The following is a 24,065-nucleotide window of genomic DNA, read 5'->3' on the forward strand; positions in this document are numbered from 1 at the left end:
TATAACAAAATCTCCCCATGTCGAGTATTTTTTAAAAATAACTTGATTACAACTTTTTTAAAAATCCCAGTAAAAACTCAAAATAAGAAACAAATTAAAAAGGTCTTGTTTCAACCCTCATTGCTGAACATGTATTTATTTATTTATTTATTTATTTATTTGCTTATTTATTGGTACTGGGGGGTGGAGCCCAGGGGCTTTTCTACCTCTGGGCTATACTCCCAGACCTATTTTATATTTTATTTGGAAACCGGGTCTCACTAAGTTGCTGAGAGCCTAAGTGGCTGAGGCTGGCTTCAAACCTGTGCGATTCTCCTGCTTCAGCCTCCCATGAACATGTATCTCTTAATTCCATGATCTTTGCCCTGGATTCTGTCTACCTACATAGATAAAGGTGAGACCATGTACTGACTTCATGTAACAGCCTGGATCAAGGTGCTTTTATTTGAAGAGATCCCAGCCGTGCTTCCAGTTTTCTTGAGATAAATCTTTCAATTCCCAAGTGCCCCACTACTCCCCAACCAAGAATAAAATGAGACTTCTACTCACAGTACCAGTTTTTATTAACTGCTTTTGAAACCCCAGCTACTTGTATTCTATAAAATCTAAACCTTACAGCCTGGTGTGGTGGCGCATGCTTGTAATTCCAGCATTTGGGAGGCTGAGACAGGAGGATCTGTTTGAGGACAACCTCAGCTACTACTTAGTGAAGCCCTTTGCAACTCTGTGAGACCCTGTTTCAAAATAAAGAATAAAAAATAGGGCTGGGACTTTAGCTTAGAGGTAGTACCCATCCCCAGTACCGGAAAAAAAAAAATCAAACTCATAGAGAATTAATTTTTAAAAGCTATCGAACTTGCAGAAAATGGGAATCTTAAATTTTAAGTAAAAACGCCGTCGGAGAACCAAATGGATGGTCTCCTAGTGTTCGGCTGAAGTCGGCAGAGGTCACTTCACTTCTTTATTTGGGGACTGCCAACTCCTTCCCCAGGATGGAAAAGGATGCACCGGGTCAAAGCCGTGGCTGGCTGCCTTTCACTCCCCGGCAATTTTAAGATTCAATTAGGTCTTGTCCCCTCATCATCGGCGAAGACTGAATTTACCTCCGCCTTTCGCCATAGGCTTTTTTTCTCCAGGAAAGTAAAAACACCCTCCAAAGGATGAAACCCTTAGCCCTTAGAGGATCCGGAGCGCGGGGGCCGGGGTCCCGTCCCGGGCGCCGGTGCATCCACCCTCAATCCAGGCGGAGACAAAGGTCACTCCGCGCGAGCCGGGCTGGTGGCGTGACTCCGGGAGGACCGGCCGGCGCCGGGCGGGGCGGGGCGGGGCCGGCGGAGGCTGCGCGCGGCGCCGAGTCCAGGCGCCAGGCCCCGCCCCTCCCGCGGGCGCCGGGTCACGCGCTCGGCGGCCTCCCCGGGCCCAGCGCCTCCGAGCGGCGCGCGTGCCTCACGTCCCCCGGCCCCGCCCCCGCGCACTGCGCACGCGCGGCCGCGCCCCGCCCCCGGCCCGCCAGGGTGGGCGGGGCCGGGGCGGGGCGCGAGGTGGCCGCCGGGGCTCCGGGACCGAGCGCGCGAGCCGCCGCCGCCCCGCCGCGTGACGGCCGCCGGCCCGCCCTCCGCTGGCCCCTCCCCGCGCTCGGTGCCCCGCGCTCCCTCCTCCTCCTCCTCAGACCGTGCGGGGACTTAAGCAACGGAGCGCGGCGAAGCCCATTTTTCTCCTTCCTCGCAGCCGCGCCGGGGACTTCGCGGCGCGCGGGCCCTCCGCTCCGGCCCGAGATGAACGCCGCAGCAGAAGCCGAGTTCAACATCCTCCTGGCCACCGACTCCTACAAGGTAGAGCTCGGGCCGGGCCCGGGGCCGGGGCCGCGGGATGGGCAGGTGGAGCCGCGCCGCAGTGGAGGCGGCGGCGGAGGATGGAGGATGGAGGCTGGAGGCGGGGCCGGCGCGGCGGGGGCGCGGCCGCGGCGCGGGGTCTGCGGCGGGCGAGCCGGGCCTCCCGCCGCCGGGCCGGCCTGGCGCGGGCCCCGCGGGATCGCCCGGTTAGGTAGCGGCCCGGGAGGGGCGGACCTGCCCTCCGGCCGGCCCGCGCCCGCAGGTACGCGCTCCCGGGAGGAGGCGGGGGTCCTGCCGCAGCGCCGAGCGGCCGCGTGCGCGCAGCCCGCCGGCCCCGTCCCGCCGCCGGGTGCGCTCCTGACTCCTCCGCACGCAGCGATCGCTCCTAATCCTGATCCCTGTGGCCGAGGCCGATGCGCCTTTACTCCCTTAGGGTCACTATGATTTCCGAGAAAAGGAAAGTGAAACGCGAGGTAGAGGAACCGGAGTTTTAACCCTGGACAACTTGTAGAGGGGGAAATGACACAACATTGCTTATAATATGCCTATTGGATACTTGGATGTGTCGCAGCCCCGTTAATTTTATTTGAAACGCAAACGCACATTAAAAAGGGGAAAAGGAACATCTAGCAAATGTTCTTTCCCATAGTTTCCAGATTTTATCAAGTACACTGGACTATTCTGCTAAGTTTTGTTAGCCAGGACCCTTCAAAGGTGAAATGCCAAGACCAAACATCCCACTTACACAAAGTAAGTTTTAGTTTTAAATTTTAGTATTTACTTTAGCGACATGGTGGTTTGAACTAGTAGTACTCCCATGTTTTTTATTTTTAATCTCCAATATATTGATAAAGCATTTTAAAGAATCCCATTTGCATATATTTTCTCTAACTATTTGTATTAAGCTAAGATTCTATTTGGTATTCAGATGAGTTTTCCTTTGAAGAGTGCCAAAATTCAACAACATGAGGTCTTTTAAATAGAAGTTCAAAGTGGAAATCTTTACACTATTGCAAATCATAGTATTAGGTGGGGTCGGTCCTTCGCTTGACCCTAAGACCTCTGCTGGTGTTATCATTGTTGGTGTTAGTGTTTTCTAGTATCTTTAGTAGTGATTTTAGAAATGTGTCATTCTTCGTTTTGTAGAATTTGTCTGAACTAAATCTTTAAAACAGTGTTCAGATTTTTGTTAGATTGACCTAATGAAGCCATTGAATTGTAAATGCAAATGGAAATGGAAGTTAAATCTAACTTCTAAAAACAAAGGGGAGTGTTGGTGTTGGGCCACACTACCTTTATACTTGAGGAATGTAAAGTTGCTTTAACTTCAGTTTTCGGGAATGCTTTCAGTTGAATATGAATTACTTTATTGTTTTCTAGTCTAGCAAGTCATACTTACCTGCACTATTAAAATTTTCACTTATTTAATATTGTCCCTGTCCATTTTCAGGTGAGGCTGTATATTTTACCCTCTTTCTTATGAAATCTTTTTAGAAGATTTTCATATTAATAATATTTTACCCCCCAATTTTTTTCAAGATGATCAGTTTGATTTGTTTTGTACCAGTGGGTTATAAGAGTACACTAAATTAGGTTGTGTGTTGCACAGTAACATTTAATCTGTAAGTTTTATTTTTTTTTACAACTTTAGTGATCATTGTAGTCTATTTTCTATTCTTTTTACCGAAGGTGAATGAGGAGGCAAAAATGGTAATCTTCGGGTTAAAACTAATGAAATTTAGCCGGGTGTGGTGGTGTATGCTTGTAATCCCAGCATTTGGGAGGCTGAGACAGGAGGATCACGGTTCAAGGACAGCCTCAGCTACTACTTACTGAGGTCCTTTGCAACTCAGTGAGACCCTGTTTTGAAAATAAAGAGTAAAAAATAGGCCTGGGGGTGTAGCTCAGAGGTAGAATGCCCCTGGGTTCCATCCCCAGTACCACAAAAAAAAAAAAAAAAGAAAAGAAAAAGAAAAGAAATTTTTATTTGGAAATCACATGAGAATGTTACATATTCATATCATTTCTTAAAAACTCTTGACCAATGAAAGTAAGTCACTAATAGCTAGCTAGATGTGTTGATGAAGAGAGCATAATACATTGGTTTCCTCTCTAAAACTCAAGGAAGAATAACCGATTGTCTAGGAATTACAAAAAGGTTTCTGCAGATAGATGGGGGGGGGTGGCTGAGCACATAGCACTATTTGGAAATACTGCTTTACTTGTATCTTTAGGAGAATCCAGAAGAATTTAAGCTAAAGTTGGGACATTGGAAATACTCATTTCTGTCATTTCTTCATTATAGGTAATAAAGACACAAACAAATGTGATTCTTCAGTTTTCTGGTCGGGTTTACAAAAAGAATATTAAATCCTTAATCGTAAATGTTAATCATTTATATTTTCAAAATTGCTTTAGGCAGAGTTGTCTACCAGGTTTATAGTTAAACATTTTGGATTAGCTGTTGCAGTGCCTAAATAGTATTTGGAACTTTTCGTATAGTAGACAAAGTCATTTTTTGTTAACTTACCTCCTACATATGCATTAATCAAGCTTCCAAAACTGTAGATCATTAAAATATGCTTTTCTGGGAGGTTTCCTCCCTCGTATGTTTACACTATTTGTAACTATACTAAAGAGTAATTTTAACATTTCTGAACATGTTTTTTATAGCATATTAATGGAAGATATTCCCTGTTGTGCTAGAGTCGGAAATGGCATATAGGGAACAAAAGCAATCCTTAAGCAATGTACAATTTAAGTCATATCACACATTAATTAGGAAATGTGCTATCCAGTGTAGCTTGTTTCTCAAATGTTCACTTATAAGCTCTTTATCTAGAATACAATATATTTTCAACCATTTAAATAGTGGAGAACCTCTGTGTATTGTAAAGGGAAGACATTGATGGGTAGTATTTTACAATCCATGATGGAGGAAAGTTGATTTTAGAGAACTTTTAAAGAGCTGTAGAACTTTTTGGTGATGAAGCATTCAGGGAGATTTAGCTTCCTCTAATGGCTAAGTAACAAATCTTAGAAGTTTGAGAAGGAGGAAAAAATTTTTTTTAAGAAAAGATTTGGAGAGGTGGGCATGGTGGCGCCTGCTTGTAATTCCAGTACATGGGGGGCTGAGACAGAAGTGTTATAAGTTGTTGGCCAGCCTCAACTACTCAGGCCCTCTGCAGCTTAGTGAGACCTTGTTTCAAAATAAAGAAGAAAAAATAGGGCTGGGCTGTAGCTCAGAGGTAGAATGCCCCTGGGTTCAATCCCTAGTACCACACACACACACAAAAAGATTTAGAGAGAGATGAAAATCATCATATTGGCAAGTCAGTTCTGCCTGGAAGTTTCGTGACCCAGTGTCTTCCTTTGAGCCATTCTTGTTTTTTTTTATTATTATTATTTTTATTTATAATTGCCTCTACAGTGCTTCTATTTTTTGTTTTGTTTTCCTTCCAGGCCAAGGAGGATCCGACCCAGGGCTTTGCACATGCCAGGCAAGCTCTCTGCCTCTGAGCTAAGCCCACAATCCCTCCCTGGTTCTTAATTGACACCGAAGTATTGGCATAGTGGTTCCCATGACAGCCTGAGCCTCACAAGGAATGGGTACTGCCAGTCTATATTCTGGGAACTACCTATATATTCATAATCATCCTTAATGATATTTTTGACACTTTGCATATATTTAAATTTTCCCAATAAGTTTAAAATTATAGGGGAAATGAGAATAAAATCATATAAAGCATGAGTATACTTAAGAGGTAGATTGATTTATGTCAGTTATAATTGTGTAATTGGAAAACAAAAGTACTAGCAGTTGATATCTTCCCTGTAAATGGATGAAATTTGGTTTGAAGGGATGTCAAAGAGGTATTAGTTGCTAAGAAATTTTCAACTAGGCGGTTTAAAAGATGTATCATAATGATTACACTTTGATTGTTTTGGAATTTCTCACCTTCCCCCAAATAATATAACCCCAAATTCTTAAACCATATTTATGAAGTGTTCAGTGCTTCAAAGCCAAAGAACAGCTAGTTTTTTCTGAGGAAACAGACAGATTTATAGATCTTAAGAAATCTTAAATAATATTGAAGGGAAGAAAGAATCATTTACAATTTCTTTTGTTTCTAGGACATTAGTTTTGAGCAGGTAGAAAGTCTTGGCCAGTATAGGGCTATTAGCTCCTTTTCTGGTGCCCTTGGATATTAACCTATCTGCTTTTATATACATATCTTATTTTTTAAAACATTGTCTCTTATTATCTCTTAGCAATTGCATATAAAAGTATAACTGAAAAAATAGGTTAATACTACTTGCCTTTGGTCATGTGATCCCAATGTGGGAAGAAAGATCTTGGAATGACATCAGATCAACCTTCTAGGACATCTGGAAAAGCATCTAGAGATTTAGATTTTACTCTGCCAGAAAGATTATATTGCAGCTTAAATATGCTTCATGCTTTTTTCTTTTGTAACTGTTGTACTAACCCTTGAGAATATGGCCATTCCATATAGTTGCTTGGTTGATACTCCATAGTAGGAAAAGCCCTTGTTATAAACATAGGCTAGAACCTTTTTGTTCAAGCATTTAAATAAGACCGGTTACTAATTAGCTTTATAGTACTTTTTAAGCGCCTATATTTTCATTAGGTAAATCACATAACTGAAATTAAGTTATGTTAGAAACTAGCATTTTCCCATGTGCCCTTGTTCTTTACCTTATCCATATTGATGTATAGGTTGTGCGCTGTTAGCTGCAGAAAGACCATGCAGGTTGGGAAATTATTTAGTGATAAGGTTGGCTAGGATATTCTTTAATATTTCTTTTGTCTACATCTGGTGAAGAATTTATATTGTAGAACCATCTTTTCTAGTGATAGAAGTCAAAGCATCGCTAAAAAGCTAACATTTAAGAGCTTCCTTTTTGTAGTCATTTAGATTCTGAGTACCAAGAAACTTCTGTTGGTACTGATTCACATTTAGAACTGAACTTTAAATTACCCTACCCATTCTTTCTACACTCTTCTCAATAAATAAAACCAGTATTGCTGGGCATGGTGGCACACATTTGTAATCCCAGTACTTGGGAGGCTGAGACAGGAGGATTGCAGGTTTGCAGCCCAGCCTCAGGTAGTACTCAGTGAGGCCCTCTGCAACTTAGTGAGACCCTGTTTCAAAATAAAGAATAAAGCCGGGCGTGGTGGCGTAGTCTTGTAATCCCTGCACTTGGTAGGCAGAGACAGGAGGATTGCGCAGGTTCGAAGCCAGCTGCACGTGCTGGCTTAGGAGACCCTGTTTCCAAATAAAAATGTAAAAATAGGTCTGGGAGTATAGCCCGGAGGTAGAAGGGCTTCCAGGAACTCCAGTACCACCAAAAAATGAAAGATAGAAAGAAAGGAAGGAAGGAATAGGGCTGGGAGTGTAGCTCTGAGGTAGAATGCCCCTGGGTTCCAGTGGAAGGAAGGAAGGAAGGAAGGAAGGAAGGAAGGAAGGAAGGAAGGACGGACGGACTATTATTAACCTATTTCCTTGGGCCAAAAATCTAGAAAGCATATTTAATTCTTCCCCATTATTGTTTTCTATATCTAATCTCTCAATCTAATTCTCCTTTTCCTCCCAAAAATACTGGGCCAGTTCTCTCATCTAGTCTAATCTTAGGCAGTATCCTCTAACTCCCTGCTTCTAAGTAATCCATTCTCCACGCACTAACAAGCTGATCCTTTTAAAATGTGAATGGGGGCTGGGATGTAGCTCCATGTTAGAGCACATACTTAACATAGGCAAGGCTCTGTGTTCAACCCTCAGGATCCGTCAATAATGGATGGATCATATGCACCCCAACTTAAGGCATAATGGCTTCCTATTGCACTTGGTCAAAAGTTAAAGCTCCTTGAGGTACCCTGTTTAGCCTTCTGATCTTATCCCTGCCTACCTCTGAGGTTACCATGCTCTAAGCACCAACCACTCTGGCCTGCCTGCCTTCTGTTTTGCCTCTTATGCCAAAACATTTCCTGTCTTGTCATTTGGGTCTTGCTCACATGTCACCTCCTCAAAGAAATGATCCCAAGGGTCATCATTTTCTTTCACATTTTCATTGTTTCCATCTTCATCAGGAGCTCTTCTGTTTGTGTATTAATTTTTTTCCTCATTAGCCCTCTGAGAACTGAAAAGTCTGTTTTACTTATCTGTTCTCATCATGTGAAGCATAGTAATGACTGATACACAAAAGGTACAAGGTGTGTGTGTGTGTGTGTGTGTGTGTGTGTGTGTGTACACACATATGATTGAGTGAACTATTCATAAGACAACAATTTATTGATTTGGCTTATGTCATATCTCATTTTTCTGTGAAGGTTAAAAGTGGCCAGTTTAGCAGGAAATAAAATGAAGAGAATAGTAAACTAGCAAAACTAGAATGGTTATCTATTGACTATATTCATCTATTGACTGTGTTCTTAGAACATTTACTATAAAAAGCTCTGCTTTTACATTTTTTCTCCTTAAAACAATATGTATATATCCATATAAATAAACCTAAACACGCTCTGTATTTCTTAATAAATTTTTTGTGTATTAGTAGGTGGTTAATAGTAAATTATGTTTCACAGATAATTTTACCTATGAATTTGCCTAAATAATTTGAATTCTTTTCTAAAACAATTCTCTTAAGTTTCTCTAAGAAGATTTTAGAATGTACTTTATTTTTAATTAGGCAGCCTATATACTAATTTTGGGTTTGTTTGTTTGTTTGTTTTTTGGTGGTACTGGGCTTCCTGGAAGCCCTTCTACCTCCGGGCTACACTCCCAGACCTATTTTATATTTTTATTTGGAAACAGGGTTTCCTAAGGCAGCACTCGCGGCTGGCTTCAAACCTGTGCGATCCTCCTGTCTCTGCCTCCCAAGCGCGAGGATTACAAGTGTGCGCCACTACACCCGGCTCTAATTTTGTATTTTAAATGACAATTTGTTTTCAGAGGAGGCATTCTGAATACTTATGGGAAACATTTTCAAGTGGTATAAAAATAGCCTGTGTATGGTTTTAAAATTATAAATATGTATAATTATTGTCCAGAACAGAAATTGGTTTGTATAATCGAAAAACTTAGTGTACTTTACTTTTAGACCTTAATGGAATTACATAGTTTAGAGACATTTCCATTCAGCTTTTGATTGCTTCGTCTTCTCAAAAGACAGAAATAACTAATTTGCCTTATAATGCTTTTAAGTCTGATATAAGATGTGCTGTTGAGTATCCAAACCATAAAGAATGTCATATTACTGAGTTTTATAAACTTGCATTATGTAATCCAAACCTTTCTTTCAGATTTTACTCTATCGTGGGTTAACTTTTCTACCTCACTACTCAGTCGCACTAAAGGAGTTATTTATTAGATTCTAAACTAGACATTTTAATTTTTACATATATCTTAGATATGGTTTTAGATCAGTGTTGATTTTTTCTAATCAGTTTTTTAAGTAGTTGAAATAATGATCCTACAGTATTTAATACTGTAAACATTTTTATCTTATTTTCCATTTTAATTAGTTATCTTAAAGCCGGGCGTGGTGGCTCACGCTTGTAATCCCCGTGCTTGGGAGGCAGAGATAGGAGGATCACGCAGGTTCGAAGCCAGCCCCACGTGCTGGCTTAGGAGACCCTGTTTCCAAATAAAAATGTAAAAATAGGTCTGAGAGTGTAGCCTGGAGGTAGAAGGGCTTCCAGGAACCCTAGTACCACCAAAAAAAATTAAAATAATTAGTTAATTTATAGATGTAATTGCTATGGGATCTCTGTTAGCTATCTCTGTTACTTCTGAAGTCTTCTTAAGCTGAAAATGATAGCAGTCACTCTTCTAATCTTAAAAAGCCCTAATAGGTTTTGCTGAGACCTATATATACCTTTTATTATATAGAATTCTGGTGTACCTAAGCCTAAGAAAGGCTCCAAGTCTCCTATAGGACCTAGGCTCTCCAATCACATAGTATTATTAAAGATTTGCCAAGATTATCTATATGCAGCAGAAGAGAAGCTGCAAGTACGCTTCATTAGGGAATGAAAGAAGTGTCATTCAGAAGTGTCAGGTAGACATAATGTACTTCTGCTAAGCTATAAGGATTCTTGAGGAGAAAGCCAAGTTTTACAGAGATTAGGATTGTACAGCCAGATAAAGAAAACTTTGGCTTTTCTAAACTTGAAACCAGAGCTAAACAGGAAAAGTGTTTTATGTTGACAGGGATCACCTTTGAAACTTTGGTCCTCAAAGATTTATTCCACCTTTTCAGGGCATGATAGCACACACCTATAATCCCAGGGACAGGAGGATCACTGGCTTGAGCCCAGCCTGGGTTTAATCTCTAGTACCCCACCAAATCTATTACATAATTGCCACAGTTTCCACTAGCAAATACACATTATTCTTCATATTTTTTAACTCATAAAGATTTGATGTTACATTATCTAGGCACTTGTTTTCTAATTAGGCAATGTAAGAAAAATCTTACAGGATTTTTATTTTTTATTCATTATTTCTGTTGCTGCTTTTGCTTTCGTGTGTGTGTGTGTGTGTGTGTGTGTGTGTGTGTGTGTGTGTGTGTACTTTTCCTGGGATTGAACTCGGGCACACCCAAGACCTATTTTATTTTTTGTTTTGAGACAGGATCTTGTTAAATTGCTGAGGCTGGACAGGAACCTACAATCATCCTGTTTCAGTCTTCCCAGTACTGGGATTACAGGCATAGGCCACCATGGTGGGCTTCATTCAGATTTTATTTTTATTTTTATTTTTTATTTTGTGTGTGTGTGTGTGTGTGTGTGTGTGTGTGTGTGTGTGTGTGTGTGACTGGGAATGGAACCCAGGGGCCTTCTACCTCAGGGCTATACTCCCAGACTTATTTTATATTTTATTTGGAAACAGAGTCTCACTAAGTTGCTGAGCCTCACTAAGAAGCTGAGGCTGGCTTTGAACCTGTGTGATCCTCCTGTCTCAGCCTCCCAAGTGCTGGGATTACAAGCGTGCGCCACCACGCTTAGCTTCATTCAGATTTTCAGAGTCACTATGAAAGCTAGAAGGGATTAGCCTCAGCATCTCACTTTATACTAAGGAAGAAGTCATGAGAATTCCTTGATGATTACCAAACATGCAACATTTAGAGAGTAACAATAAAAATTGAGCATTTCTAATACGAAAATCCAAAATGCTTCAAAATCCAAAACTTTTTTAGTATGGATATATTATAAGAGGAAAAATCTACAACTGATGTTATATAATTGGTCAAAGTCAGAACATGAGTACTGTAAAAATGCTGTATAAAATTACCTTCAGGTTATGTGTATATGAAACATAAATGAATTTTGTGTTTAGAATTGAGTCCTATCTCCAATATATCTCATAAGTATATATAAATATTCTAAAATACTAAATCTGGTCCCAAGATTTTTAGATAAGGATATAAATACATAACATGTCCAAATCTACTTTTAGTTTCTTCTTTTGTTTTATGTGCCCTCAGGGCAATTGTTTCTGTTTTCTGAATGTTCCCCAAGACCAAATTAGATCCTTTTTCACTTTAGAAGATTTGTACCTACTCATCTCTTTGTTTATAAAATTTAATAGCCTCTTGTGGTTTTGATTTTGAGACACTAAACTATTAGTAATATGCTTATTTTTATTATATGATCAGGAAAGGAAGCTGATCAGTAGCAAGTAAGAAATACAGTTTCTCTCTGAACGTGGTAGCACATGTATGTAATCCTACAGGTTTAAGGCCAGCACACAGTAATTTAGGGAGACCCTGTTTGAAAATAAAAAGGGATGGGGTATGGTTCAGAAATATAATGCTCCTGAGTTCAATCTTCAGTACTACACAAGAAATACAGTGTTTTCTGATTTTGAAATAATTTCAGACTCTTGTGTTGTGATTTATATTTTACTCTTTTGGTCTTTTTTAACAAAAGTATTTTTCTTTATATAGGTTACTCATTATAAACAATATCCACCCAACACAAGCAAAGTTTATTCCTACTTCGAATGCCGTGAAAAGAAGACAGAAAACTCCAAAGTAAGGAAGGTGAAATACGAGGAAACAGTATTTTATGGGTTGCAGTACATTCTTAATAAGTACTTAAAAGGTATTACTCTTCCTAGTACATTTAAAACAGTGCTTTTACATAACTTCAATTCTTGTATTGTTTTAATGATTTTACTTTGTTTTTGTTGGTGGTATTAGGGATTGAACCAGGACTTTGCACATGTTAGGCAAGCACTTCATCACTGGCTACATCCTCAGCCCTTACTTCCTTTAAACAACTACTTAGAGGTTATTACAGACATTTAATTTTTAATCTGTTAATTTTAATACATTAAACCTTAGAGTTTGCTGTCTATCCTTGGTATCCTAGTATGAGAAAGGTTTACTATAATTGGTACATTTTGGAATGTTTAGAAAAGTCGGTTAACCCAGTCATGGTGGTGCAACGCTTGTCATTCAGTACTTGGGAGGCTGGAACAGGAGGATCACAAGTTCTCAGCCAGCCTCAGCTACTTAGGCCCTCCGCAACTTAGTGAGACCTTGTTTCATAAAAAATTGGTCTGGGGGTGTAGGTTGGAGGTAGAATGCCCCTGGGTTCAATCCCCAGTATTGAAAAGAAAGAAAAGTCCGTTACATTCAAAGGCTAATCTAGTTTGCTAACTGACTTTAGTCATTAATTCAAAATAAATATTGACCTGGAAACTCATTTTGAATTACGATAGCAATTATAACTAGAATATTTTTTAATCTATTCTGTAATAGTGTTTCTAAGAGAAAAATAGTTCTCAAAGATTTTACATATCTAGGATTGAAATAAAAATTATTTTAGAATTGAATACAGATTTAGTTTAATCTTAAAAATGATAACTGTCATTTTATAAAGGATTACTCTTTTCCATAATCTTGGCTATTTTAAGATCAGACAGTTCATTGCTATTCAAAACCTTGCTAGCAAGACTGCCCAAGATGTAGTAAATGAATTTACTAATTACTGTATAATTTTCAAAGACCAATGGTACACATTAATTCAATCTTATAGCTTAAAAACTGCAATATATATGATTAACTATAGTATATAATACTTATATGTATATATTTATAATGTATTGATTATAGTCATTGGGCCAGCAATTATTATAAATGGTTCTATGCCTTAACTCATTTATTCCTCACACCATCCTGATACTCTGTTGCTCCTGACTTCTATCCCCAGTACTGCAAAAAAGAAAGAAAAATAGGTACTCTGCTATTATTATCCTCATCTTACAGACAGGAAAGGTTAACTAAGGTGTATTCGGGGAGAGATTTAGTGATTATGAAAATTGCCAGCTTAGTCCTAAAGACACTGGTTTTTTTTTTATATATAGATAAGTGAGAAGTTTTACCTGGAAAATATGAGAAACTTGTGAAGCATATCAAAACTTAATATCTAAAATAATGGAGTTTGTGATATTAAAAATAACCATTGAAGTAGTAATTTTTTTATTTTTTATTTTTGTGGGTCTGGGGGTGGATAGGGCCATTTGACCGCCGAGCTACACCCCCTGCCCTTTTTTTTTTTTTTTTTTGAAACAGGGTCTCACTGAGTTATAGAGGGCCTCACTAAGTAGTTAAGGCTGTCCAGGAACCGCGATCCTCCAGTCTTAGCCCCCTGAATGCTGGGATTACAAGCGTGCACTACCACACCTGGCTTGAAGTAGTAATTTTTTTCTACTGCTTATCTGGTTTTAAAGTAACATTTATGCTTAGAGTAATTGGAAATAGAAATTCCTTTTCTGACTCTACTGGTGACTGTAGGAGTCATTTAACCTATTATTCTTTATCCATAGAATAAATGAAATCACTAAACAAATTAATTCTATGAAAATTCAACAGTTTACAGAATGCCTTTAGAAATGTAAATAGGACATATGTATCCTTTTAGGTAAAGTAGTGACCAAAGAGAAAATCCAGGAAGCCAAAGAGGTTTACAAAGAACATTTCCAGGATGATGTCTTTAATGAAAAGGGATGGAACTACATTCTTGAGGTAAAAAGTTTTGTGTTTTGATCTTTGGTTTGTGTTTATTCCAAATTTTCTACGAAAGAATTTGAATAGAAGATTAGACCAATTACATCTCTTTTCTGCTTTTTATTTGAACATAATGGCTGTTTTAAACATTTTGTGAGAAGTTATAGGTAACATTTGACTTTTTTCTCTGTACTGTAAGTCACAAGCATATAAGTCTAAGCAGTTTGTTGTATAAACGAAATATAATCTAAATAACATTTTCAGGAAGGTAATTTAATCTCTTGAAAATACACCTAAGAATTTTCTTGACTGAAAGTAGATGCTGAGAGTATCTCTACACAGTAATTATGGGAAATTGTTCTTGCTAAATAGTTAAAAATAGTTTGGTATAGATCCATGAAGTTGACTTTTATTCTTTATTGAATGATAATATTTATGTCTAATATGTCTGAATCAGTTTAGACTTTTGAGCATTCATAGACATGAGAACTGAATTTTAAGAGCTCAATGTCCTCTTATGGTTTCTGTATTACACAGATAGATAGAATCCTGGCATCTCATAATGTTAATTTATGTCTTGAAAATAAAGATTTTTACATTGTACAAACTGTCAAGCACAGTAATTAGAAATACTTTAACTATTATGCCTATATTAAAATACTGAGTTTTGCTCTTTGGTAATTGTGGATCTTTGAGAAAGTTAGGTAAACACTTTGCTGTGTATCTTTTTTTTTTTTTTTTTTTTTTTTTTTTTGTGGTGCTCAGGATTGAACACAGGGCCGTTCTACCTCCAAGCCACACCCCAGGCCGATTTTTTATTCTTTATTTTGAAACAAGGCTCACTAAGTTGTGGAGGGCCGCACTAAGTAGTTGAGGCTGGCCACAAACCCATGATCCTCCTGTCAGTCTGCCAAGTAGTGGGATTACAAGCGTGAGCCATCATGCCCAGCCTGCTGTGTATCTTAAATAAAGTCTGTGGGCTCACCCCTGTACTTGTCCCATTACTCTTTGTGAGACTTGAGAAGATAAAATACATCAATGAGTTAGGTGCTATACTATAATTTCCAGTGGCTAGGCTGATAAATCTTTTGATGTATGTTCAAGAAATCTTAGAGAATCAATCATAGGTGCTCTAGAGATAATCTTGTTTAGGCCCATTTTACAGAGTCTGAGACCTAGACTTGCCCAGAGTCTCTCCGTTGCTTTTGAGTCCAAGCCAGGATTTGTACGGCATTGTTCTTTCTGCTATATTATAATGCCTTCAGTACTTCTCAGTTACGCATATTTTCTCTTTCACTTAATTACCTTATTTCAAGTCATATAAATTATTAGGATTTCTGCTGGGCTTGGTGGCGCATGCTTGTAATCCCTGTGCCTGGGAGGCGGAGACAGGAGGATCGCGCAGGTTCAAAGCCAGCCACACTGGCTTAAGAGACCCTGTTTCCAAATAAAAATATAAAAAATAGGTCTGGGAGCATAGCCTGGAGGTAGAAGAGCCCCAGTACCAACCCCAAAAAAAATTTATTAAGATTTCTGAAATGGCTTGCCTTCCTAGCCAAAAGTTGGCCACAGCTTTTAGCTTTAAAGCTGAAGAAGTATACAGTTAAATATATAGTTAACGTACCATGTAGCAAAATGATCCTTAGCCTAGTTTTGGAGTGAATCATTCCATTGATAAGTCACTGAAGTCAGACTTGAGTGTTGATTGTCAGGGTTCTATGATTGACCTGTTTCATGATTTCAGATCGACTACCAGAATAAAGACAACTTAAAATTCTTTGGGAATTTCTCTTTATCGTTCTTTAATAGCAGTCTCATAGTTTTCTTTGTTTTTAGCCTTATATGAAATAAATTTAGTATTCTTTGAATATTTTAAAAATATGTTGGAATAAACTTCTTTTCTTCTGAAATAGCAGGGGGGAAAACTTTCGGATCAGTTTGAAGTTTCCTACTTCTTATGATAGATGTTATTAGCAGAAACGCTTGATAGCATTAAATTTAAAATGTAGTATCTGCCTAAGTTGTTAATACTTGCAACTAATTTTACTTTAGGAGGCTAAGAATAATTATATTAGATTATGGCTAGAATTATTATATAACAGCATCTATAATTTCTATGACAATAGATTTAGCTGCTATAAAATGTAACAGACCTTAATAAAACAGGCAGTTGAGTGTTGTCTGTTGAGTGAATTAATTCACTGTTGTCTCCTACTAGAAATACGAAGGGCATCTTCCAATAGAAGTAAAGGCTGTTCCTGAGGGGTCTGTCATTCCCAGAGGAAATGTTCTCTTCACAGTGGAAAACACAGACCCAGAGTGCTACTGGCTTACAAATTGGATTGAGGTGAATGGTTTTTGTTTTTTAAAAGTTCTTTTAATAGTGATTGAAGATAAAGACCACTGAAGTTAAATTCTAGTTGAGAATTTACTACTATTAAAGCTATTTACTCTCATATACTTTAACTTTTCCAGACCTCAGTTTCTCCATCTATAAAATGACAGTTGTACTAAATAATCTTTAAGGTTCCTTCTAGTGAAATCTAATGTTCTGAGTTTTTTTGTTTTGTTTTGTTTTGTTTTTGGTGGTACTAGGGGTGGAACCCAGAGGCTTTCTACCTCTGGGCTATACTCCCAGACCTTTATTTATTTATTTTTTTTAATTTCATTTGGAAACAGGGTCTCACTAAGTAGCTGAGCTGGCTTCGAACCTATGTGATCCTTCTGTCTCAGCCTCCCAAGTGCGGGGATTACAAGCGTGCGCCACCAAGCCCAGCTATGTTCTGAGATTTTAAATAAATTAAATTATTGAAAATTATTACTTTTAGCATTCGGGAGGCTGAGACAGGAGAATCGCAGTTCACAGACAGCTCAGCTACTTAGTGAGGCCCTTTGTAACTCAGTTGAGACCCTGTTTCAAAATAAAAAATAGGACTGGGGCTGTATCTCGGAGGTAGAATGCCCCTGAGTTCCATCCCCAGTACTACCAAAAAAAAAATATATATATATATATATATATATATATATATATATATATATATATAACTTTTAACTCTCAAATAAGACTTCCATCTTATTTGTTTTAATTCTAAATATGTATTATCTTGGAGCAAAATCAGAAAAGTACCACAAGTACACTTTTAGACATTTAACACATTTTACAAATATTCTGTTCCAGTTAGACTACAGGATCTTTGCTCCAATTTTAATAACTATGTTCTTTACTTTTCTATAATCAGTGTAAGTTCTAGACTGTACTATCTGATATTTCAGCTTCTTATCTGAATACAAACACTATTCATATTGTTTAATTTCTAAAACTAAGAGGCTGCATCATGGACTGCTGAGTTATATTGCAAGGCTCTTTGTTTTCCTTGCACGTATATACCTAAGTAGTTATGCTTCTGCGTGAGCACAGTTATAATGATGATAATTTACTTAGTTTCTCAGCAGTTTAATATCGGATTTTGTCTGTAAAAGGAAATAACTATAGAAGAAATACTTTTTCCTACACAGTAACATTATAGTTAACACTTTTGAAAGAAAGTTCATAGGTTCCTTTACCTTAGTCTGAGTTTTCAGCTAAGAAATTTATCTTGATTTGTGTGGGCAAATTGCTGTTGTGGAAGTTTCCAACAAGGCCTTCTTCATTAGACCTTGGATTTACCCAAACTAACTTGCCTTTTTTCCCTTGCTTACACTTACAGTGATCTTTTTAAAGGGGGAGTGATTTTATTAAGAGTATAATTTAAGCTGATTTTGTTGGACTATGGAAAGGAAATGGTGATGTGAAGGATCACTGTGTCTGATAGTTATTTCTCTCCTTCCCTGGCATTTTTCGAGGGGTAAGGTCAATCTTCTACCTTTATAACTCAACTAGAGGTTTTTTCACATTGTTTTATGTCTTTCTCATACTTCTAGGTAGTATTGATGTCTGAATTGAATTAAAATGTAAGCGATTGAGTTTTATCCAATAAATGAGGATCAGTAAAATACCAGCTAAGCCTGGCATGGTGACACATGCTTGTAATTCCAGCAGTTTGGAGGCTGAGACAGGAGGATCGCAGTTAGAGGCCAGCCTCAACTACTTAGTGAGGCCCTTTGCAACTCAGTAAGACCCTGTTTCAATATAAAGAATAAAAAATAAGGCTGGGGTATAGCTCAGAGGTAGAATGCACTCAGGTTCCATCCCCAATACTGGGGGGGTGGGGGGTGGGGTAACCGGCTATGTGCAAAGAAAAAAGTTAGGCACAGAAAATAAAAATAGGTAATTCTACTTAAGAATCATGAAGTAGAAAAAAAGTTAGCTTTTACTAAGGAGTAGGCAGAGCTGAGGAAACGGTACAGTGTTTGTAGAATGATATATAATCCAATAGAGTGCAGTGAAAACATGAAAAGTACAGTAAGAGAAAGTTTCAGAGAGTTTATATAAAAGTAAACAGGATTATGGAAGATCTCACCTTTATCTGAACTGGCTTTTCTCCCTCATGGACAGTAGATGGCCATTAAAGGTTTTTAAGGAATTGAACAACCTGAATAGAAGTTGCTTTAGAGTGAAAACCAGTGACAATGTAAATAATAAGTCACAGAGGCCAAAGATTAGAATTAGGAGGATCATGGGCACTTGTTTGTGGTGACCAGAAGAGAAACGTTAGTAACAGAATGGTCGGGTTGGAGATGATTTTTTTTTAATTTATGTATTTTTATTTTTTTTTCTTTTAACAATTTTTTTATTGAACATAAATAGTATACATTTAAACTATATTTGGTGCCCTCTCCCCCCACCCCCGTTTTCCCTTCCCCCCTCCCACCAATGGTTGTCCAGCTTAACCATGTCTTATTCATAATTTTACACATGTTCAGGTGTAGACCCTCATTAATCAAGATCGGCCTTCCTCCTCTCCTATCTTTCCATTCAAACTTAGCTAGTATTTACCCTCTAATATCGAGTCCCACTGGTATCCTTTGTGTTTCCTAGTTTGGGCATATTAGAGGAAACATATGTATCTTCTCCTTCTGTGCTTAGCTGATCTCACTTAACATAATGTTCTCCAGCGCTTTCCATCTTCTTGCAAATGATATAATTTTGTTCTTTATGGCTGAATAGAATTCCATTGTGTGTATTTCCCACAGTTTTGCTATCCATTCATCTGTTGATGGTGATCTGGGTTGGTTTCATATTTTGGCTATTACAAATTGTGCTGCTATGAACATAGGTATGCATATGTTGCTGTATTTCTCTGAATTCAACCCCTTTGGAAAGATATACTGACCAGTGGATTAGAATAGAAGATACAGAAACAAACCCACACATCTTTAGTCAATTAATCTTTGACAAAGTGGCCAAACTCATACACTGGAGAAAAGACAGCCTTTTCAACAAGTGATGCTGGGAGAACTGGCTAACCATTTGTAAAAAGATGAATCTAAACCCCTATATCTCACCAAACACAGGAATCAACTCAAGATGGATCAAAGACTTAGAAATTAGACCTGAGACTGTGAAGTTAGTAGAGGAGAGCATAGGTTCAACACTACAACATATTGGCACAGGCAGTAACTTTCTCAACAGAACCTCCAAAGCTCAGGAAATTAAAGCAAGAATAAACAAGTGGGATAACAACAAACTAAAAAGTTTCTTCTCATCAAAGGAAACTATAGATAACCTAAAGAGGAAGCCTACAGAATGGGAAAGGATCTTTACCAGCCACCATTCTGATAGGGGGCTAATATCCAGAATATACAAAGAGCTCAAAAGACTCTACACTAGCAAAACAAACAACCCAATCAAGAAATGGGCAAAGGAACTAAATAGACACTTCACAAAAGAAGAGATACAAAGGGCTAATAGATACATGAAAAGATGTTCTTCATCACTGGCCATCAGGGAGATGCAAATCAAAACTACACTGAGATTCCATCTAACCCCAGTCAGTGGCAAGCATAAAGAAATCAAACAACAAATGCTGGTGAGGATGTGGGGAAAGAGGAACTCTTTACACTATTGGTGGGAATATAAACTAGTTCAACCACTATGGAGATCTGTGTGGAGATTCCTAAGAAAGGTGGGAATAGATCCACCATATGATCCAGCTATACCACTCCTGGGTATCTTTCCAAAGGGGTTGGAGATGATTTTTTATAGAATATAGTCTGAAAGTTGTGTCAGCTTTTTGTTGTATATCAGACTGCCCCAAAACTTAGTGGCTCACTACAACTATTGTTTCTCATGAGTCTGTGGTTCACTGGATGGTCCGTTTTGGGGTTGCTGTATTTAGTTGAGGGTTCGGCTAAGGCTGGGCAGTCTAAAGTTGCCTCACTCCCAGCGTCTGGGTCCTTAGCTCAGACATCTAGGACTCCCGGGCCTCACTCCATAGCCGATGCTTCTTCACAGTTTGAGCTTGGTCGCTCTAAGAGAACAAGAGTAGAAACCTTCAAACCTATTGGAACCAGACATTGGAAGTCATACAACATTACTCTTGCCACATTCTTTTGTTCAAAAGCAAATAATAAGGATAACCCAGAATCTAAAAATGAGGAAACAGACCCATTGCTTGAGGAGAAGAGCTTTAAAATCATATTTAATCAAGCCTAATGCTGTAGTATTTTTTAAATGATCATATTGGTAGTCTAAGGTTAAGTGATATTTTCCTGATTACTTGTTTTATTTACTGGTCCCTTAGGTGTTATTTGGTAAAGCTTATTTTGTGAAAATTAAGAAATTAATATCTTTTTGAATCAGCTCAGGCAGTATCATTTTAGCAGCTCTTTCTAAAGTAGATTTGAAGCTGCTTCAAACAAAGACTATTATGGTTATAAGATTAAAAATAGAAAATTATTATCCTAGAATGGAAGAGTAGTGGATTCCCAAGCCAAAATAATTAATATGATCTTTGTGATTAAGTATTCTTTGGCATTTCATGACAGCCCTGAAATAAATGGAAACCAAGGGACAGTTTTTATCAAAATGCAGGAACCTTGCCGGGCGTGGTGGCACACACTTGTAATCCCCACGCTTGGGAGGTGGAGACAGGAGGATAGCACTGGTTCGAAGCCAGCCCCGCTGGCTTAAGAGACCCTGTTTTCAAATGAAATATAAAATAGGTCTGGGAGTGTAGCCCAGAGGTAGAAGGGTTTCCAGGAACCCCAGTACCACCACAAAAAAAAAAAAAAAAAAAAATTTGCAGGAACCTAGCAATTCTACTAATTTGAGAACATATAGTCAACTATATTACAAAGTAAGACAGTGACCTTGCAGTTGTACAGCAAATACAGAAATACTTCTCTCTTACAGTAAACTTTGATAAAAAGCTAAGAATATAAAGCATAACTTACTAGTGGTGAGCTACAGTATTTCAAGTACATAAACTACTGCTGGTAGTTTGTGTACTTAGATCCAACATGACCTAGAGGAGTAATGAGTAATTTCTTAAAATCAGTAGTCTTCAATATGTAGCTCATTAAGCCATGCTGGTTCATGAACTATTTGATGCAAGTACACCACATTAAGTGCAGAAGTCAAGAATAAACATTTAGACACTGGTGACAGTTTGACATCTCAACATGCAGATATAAGTGTATTTTATGAAACCATCAAAGCTGGGTGTGCTGGCACACACTTATAATCCCAGTACTTGGGAGGCTGAGACAGGAGGATCGCACAGGTTCGAAGCCAGCCTCTGCTACTTAGTGAGGCCCTCTGCAATTTATTGAGACCCTGTTTCCAAATAAATATAAAAATAGGTCTGGGAATATAGCCTGGAGGGAGAAAGCCCCTGAGTTCCATTCCCAGTACCACAGAAAAAAAGGTACAACTATCAACCCATGATGGGTTAAATTTTTTTAAAAAAATATTTTTCCTTCACCATAGTCTTTCAAAATATTATTTCCCTCTTTGAAGCTTGTAACTTGAAGTTCTCTGCTCTTAAGGGTGTGGTATGCTTATCTTTGCTGCTAATTTGAGAGCTGAGCTATGAACTACATCTGAAATACACATGGTAGGCATCCTACTGTTCAGTTGAAATGTCTAATTTATAGTTCTTAAAATGTGGAAATCCAGACCACCCTCCAGAGAAAGCTACGATTTTCCTCAGAAAGAACCCAGTGCTTTATGTATTAATATTTCTAATTCATTTTGTTGCTACAGACCATTCTTGTTCAGTCATGGTATCCAATCACAGTGGCCACAAATTCTAGAGAACAGAAGAAAATATTGGCTAAATATTTGTTAGAAACTTCTGGTAACCTAGATGGTTTAGAATACAAGTTACATGATTTTGGCTACAGAGGAGTCTCTTCTCAAGAGGTAAGAAACTAAATCAAACCTCATCTAATAAAATGTAGATTGTCCATTAGAGGGCCACTGAAAATTTTGCAGAATGTTACTGGGATTGATGTAGGCCACTTTTTAAAATTCCAGAGATTGAGTTAACAGATAAGTCTCTTGTTTTACTTCTGTTCAAGGTACACAGGATATCACCTTCAACCATTGTCTCCATCCTTTATTTCCATTGTCTCCATCCTTTATGTATTGGATGAATGGAGAGATGTAGTAAATATATCAGATGTCAAATGATGTACAGAGAGGCACAGGCAGGATAAAGGAAGAGGATCATAGGAATTAGAATTAGAATACGATTAAATAGATCTCTCTGGCTGGACATGGTGGTACACTTGTAATCCCAGCATTTGGGAGGCTGAGACAGGAGAATCGCAGTTTGCAGACAGCCTCAGCTACTTAGTGAGGCCCTTTGCAACTTAGTGAGACCCTGTTTCAAAATCAAGAATAAGCCAGGCTTGATGGCGCATGCTTGTAATCCCTGCGCTTGGGAGGCAGAGACAGGAGGATCCTTGGGAATTATCGTAAATACTTGCTCAATATCAATTCACCATAGCCGAATTATGGAACCAGCCTGGTTGTATATCAGCAGATGAATGGATTGCAAAATTATGGGATATACACATAGTGGAATTCTACTCAGCAATAAAGAACAAAATTATGTCATTTGTAGGAAAATGGATAAACCTGGAGAACATTATGTTAAGCGACATTAGCCAATCATAGGAAGTGAAGGGTCATATGTTTTTTCTGATATGTGGAAGCTAGGAAGTAATCAGAATATCAGAGGGGCTTTACATACTGGAGGAGAAACTCTAGTGGAGCCAGGGAGGTGTTCTAGGGGAAAGTGGGGGAGAGGGAGGATCAATGGAGGAATGACTTTCATCAACATCATGTACATACATGAGAATGCCAGTGTCAGTCTCAATATCCTGTATGTGTGTGTAGGGGGTATGTGCTAAATATGATAAGTACAGGCTTTTTGTTTCTTTTTTGAATTAATGGCTTATGGTTGATTTTTTTTCTTCCCCCCCAGACTGCGGGCATAGGGGCATCTGCTCATTTAGTTAACTTCAAAGGAACAGATACAGTAGCAGGAATTGCTCTAATTAAAAAATACTATGGAACAAAAGATCCTGTTCCAGGCTATTCTATTCCAGCAGCAGAACACAGGTAAAAGTCTGTTTGTTTGTTTGTTTTTGTTTTTTATCCTTCTTTTAAAATACTTATTTTCTAAAACTATTTGTTTTTTAGTTTGGTATTTGTAACTCAGTTATGTTTCATTTAATTACAAAGCCAGGTACTATAATAAGCCTTCATTAAGCAATACAAATTTAGTATTTACACTCTGAATAAAGATCAGTATCAGGGAGGTCCAGAACTTTTAATCACCCTAATAAAGCAATATAACATCTTTTCTCCAATACTTCTATTGCCATAAATGTTTTATTTTAAGGGATTTTTTTATTTTTAGATTTTTCTTTAATTCAGATATAGTTTTCTTTTAATTTAATCAAGCCTGGAAGAACTCTAAGACTGGTCACTTTTTTCCCTTTCCCTGGCTTTCTACTTTACCTCATCCCGTGTGTGTGTGTGTGTGTGTGTGTGTGTGTGTGTGTGTGTGTGTGTGTGTTGCTGGGAGATTGAATCCAGGGACATTCTATCTTGGAGCTAAGCCTTCAGCCCTATTTTATATTTTCATTTTGAAACAGGGTCTCACTAGGTTGGTAAGAGTTTCCCTACTTGTTGAGGCTGTTTTTGAACCTGTGATCCTCCTGTCTCAGCCTTCTGAGAACTGGTATTACAAGTGTGGGCCACTATGCCCAGGAACCTCACATGTCTTTATCTGGAAA

General features: G+C 38.4%; 1 protein-coding gene across 1 annotated transcript in view; it reads left to right on the forward strand.

The window, feature by feature from the left end:
• Positions 1-1,775: 1,775 nt before the first annotated feature.
• The window catches only part of NAMPT (nicotinamide phosphoribosyltransferase), a gene marked incomplete at both ends in the record, with an annotated part of 35,471 nt that continues 13,181 nt past the window's right edge, over positions 1,776-24,065 (forward strand). The window contains 6 exons of the mRNA XM_080700859.1: positions 1,776-1,832; positions 11,808-11,964; positions 13,789-13,892; positions 16,093-16,221; positions 22,021-22,179; positions 23,249-23,385. Of these exons, the coding sequence (XP_080556985.1) occupies positions 1,776-1,832; positions 11,808-11,964; positions 13,789-13,892; positions 16,093-16,221; positions 22,021-22,179; positions 23,249-23,385 (743 nt within the window). The remainder of the gene's footprint in view (positions 1,833-11,807; positions 11,965-13,788; positions 13,893-16,092; positions 16,222-22,020; positions 22,180-23,248; positions 23,386-24,065) is intronic.

This window comes from Muscardinus avellanarius (assembly GCF_963383645.1).
Source record: "Muscardinus avellanarius genome assembly, chromosome: 9".
In the NCBI taxonomy this organism is placed as follows: domain Eukaryota; kingdom Metazoa; phylum Chordata; class Mammalia; order Rodentia; family Gliridae; genus Muscardinus; species Muscardinus avellanarius.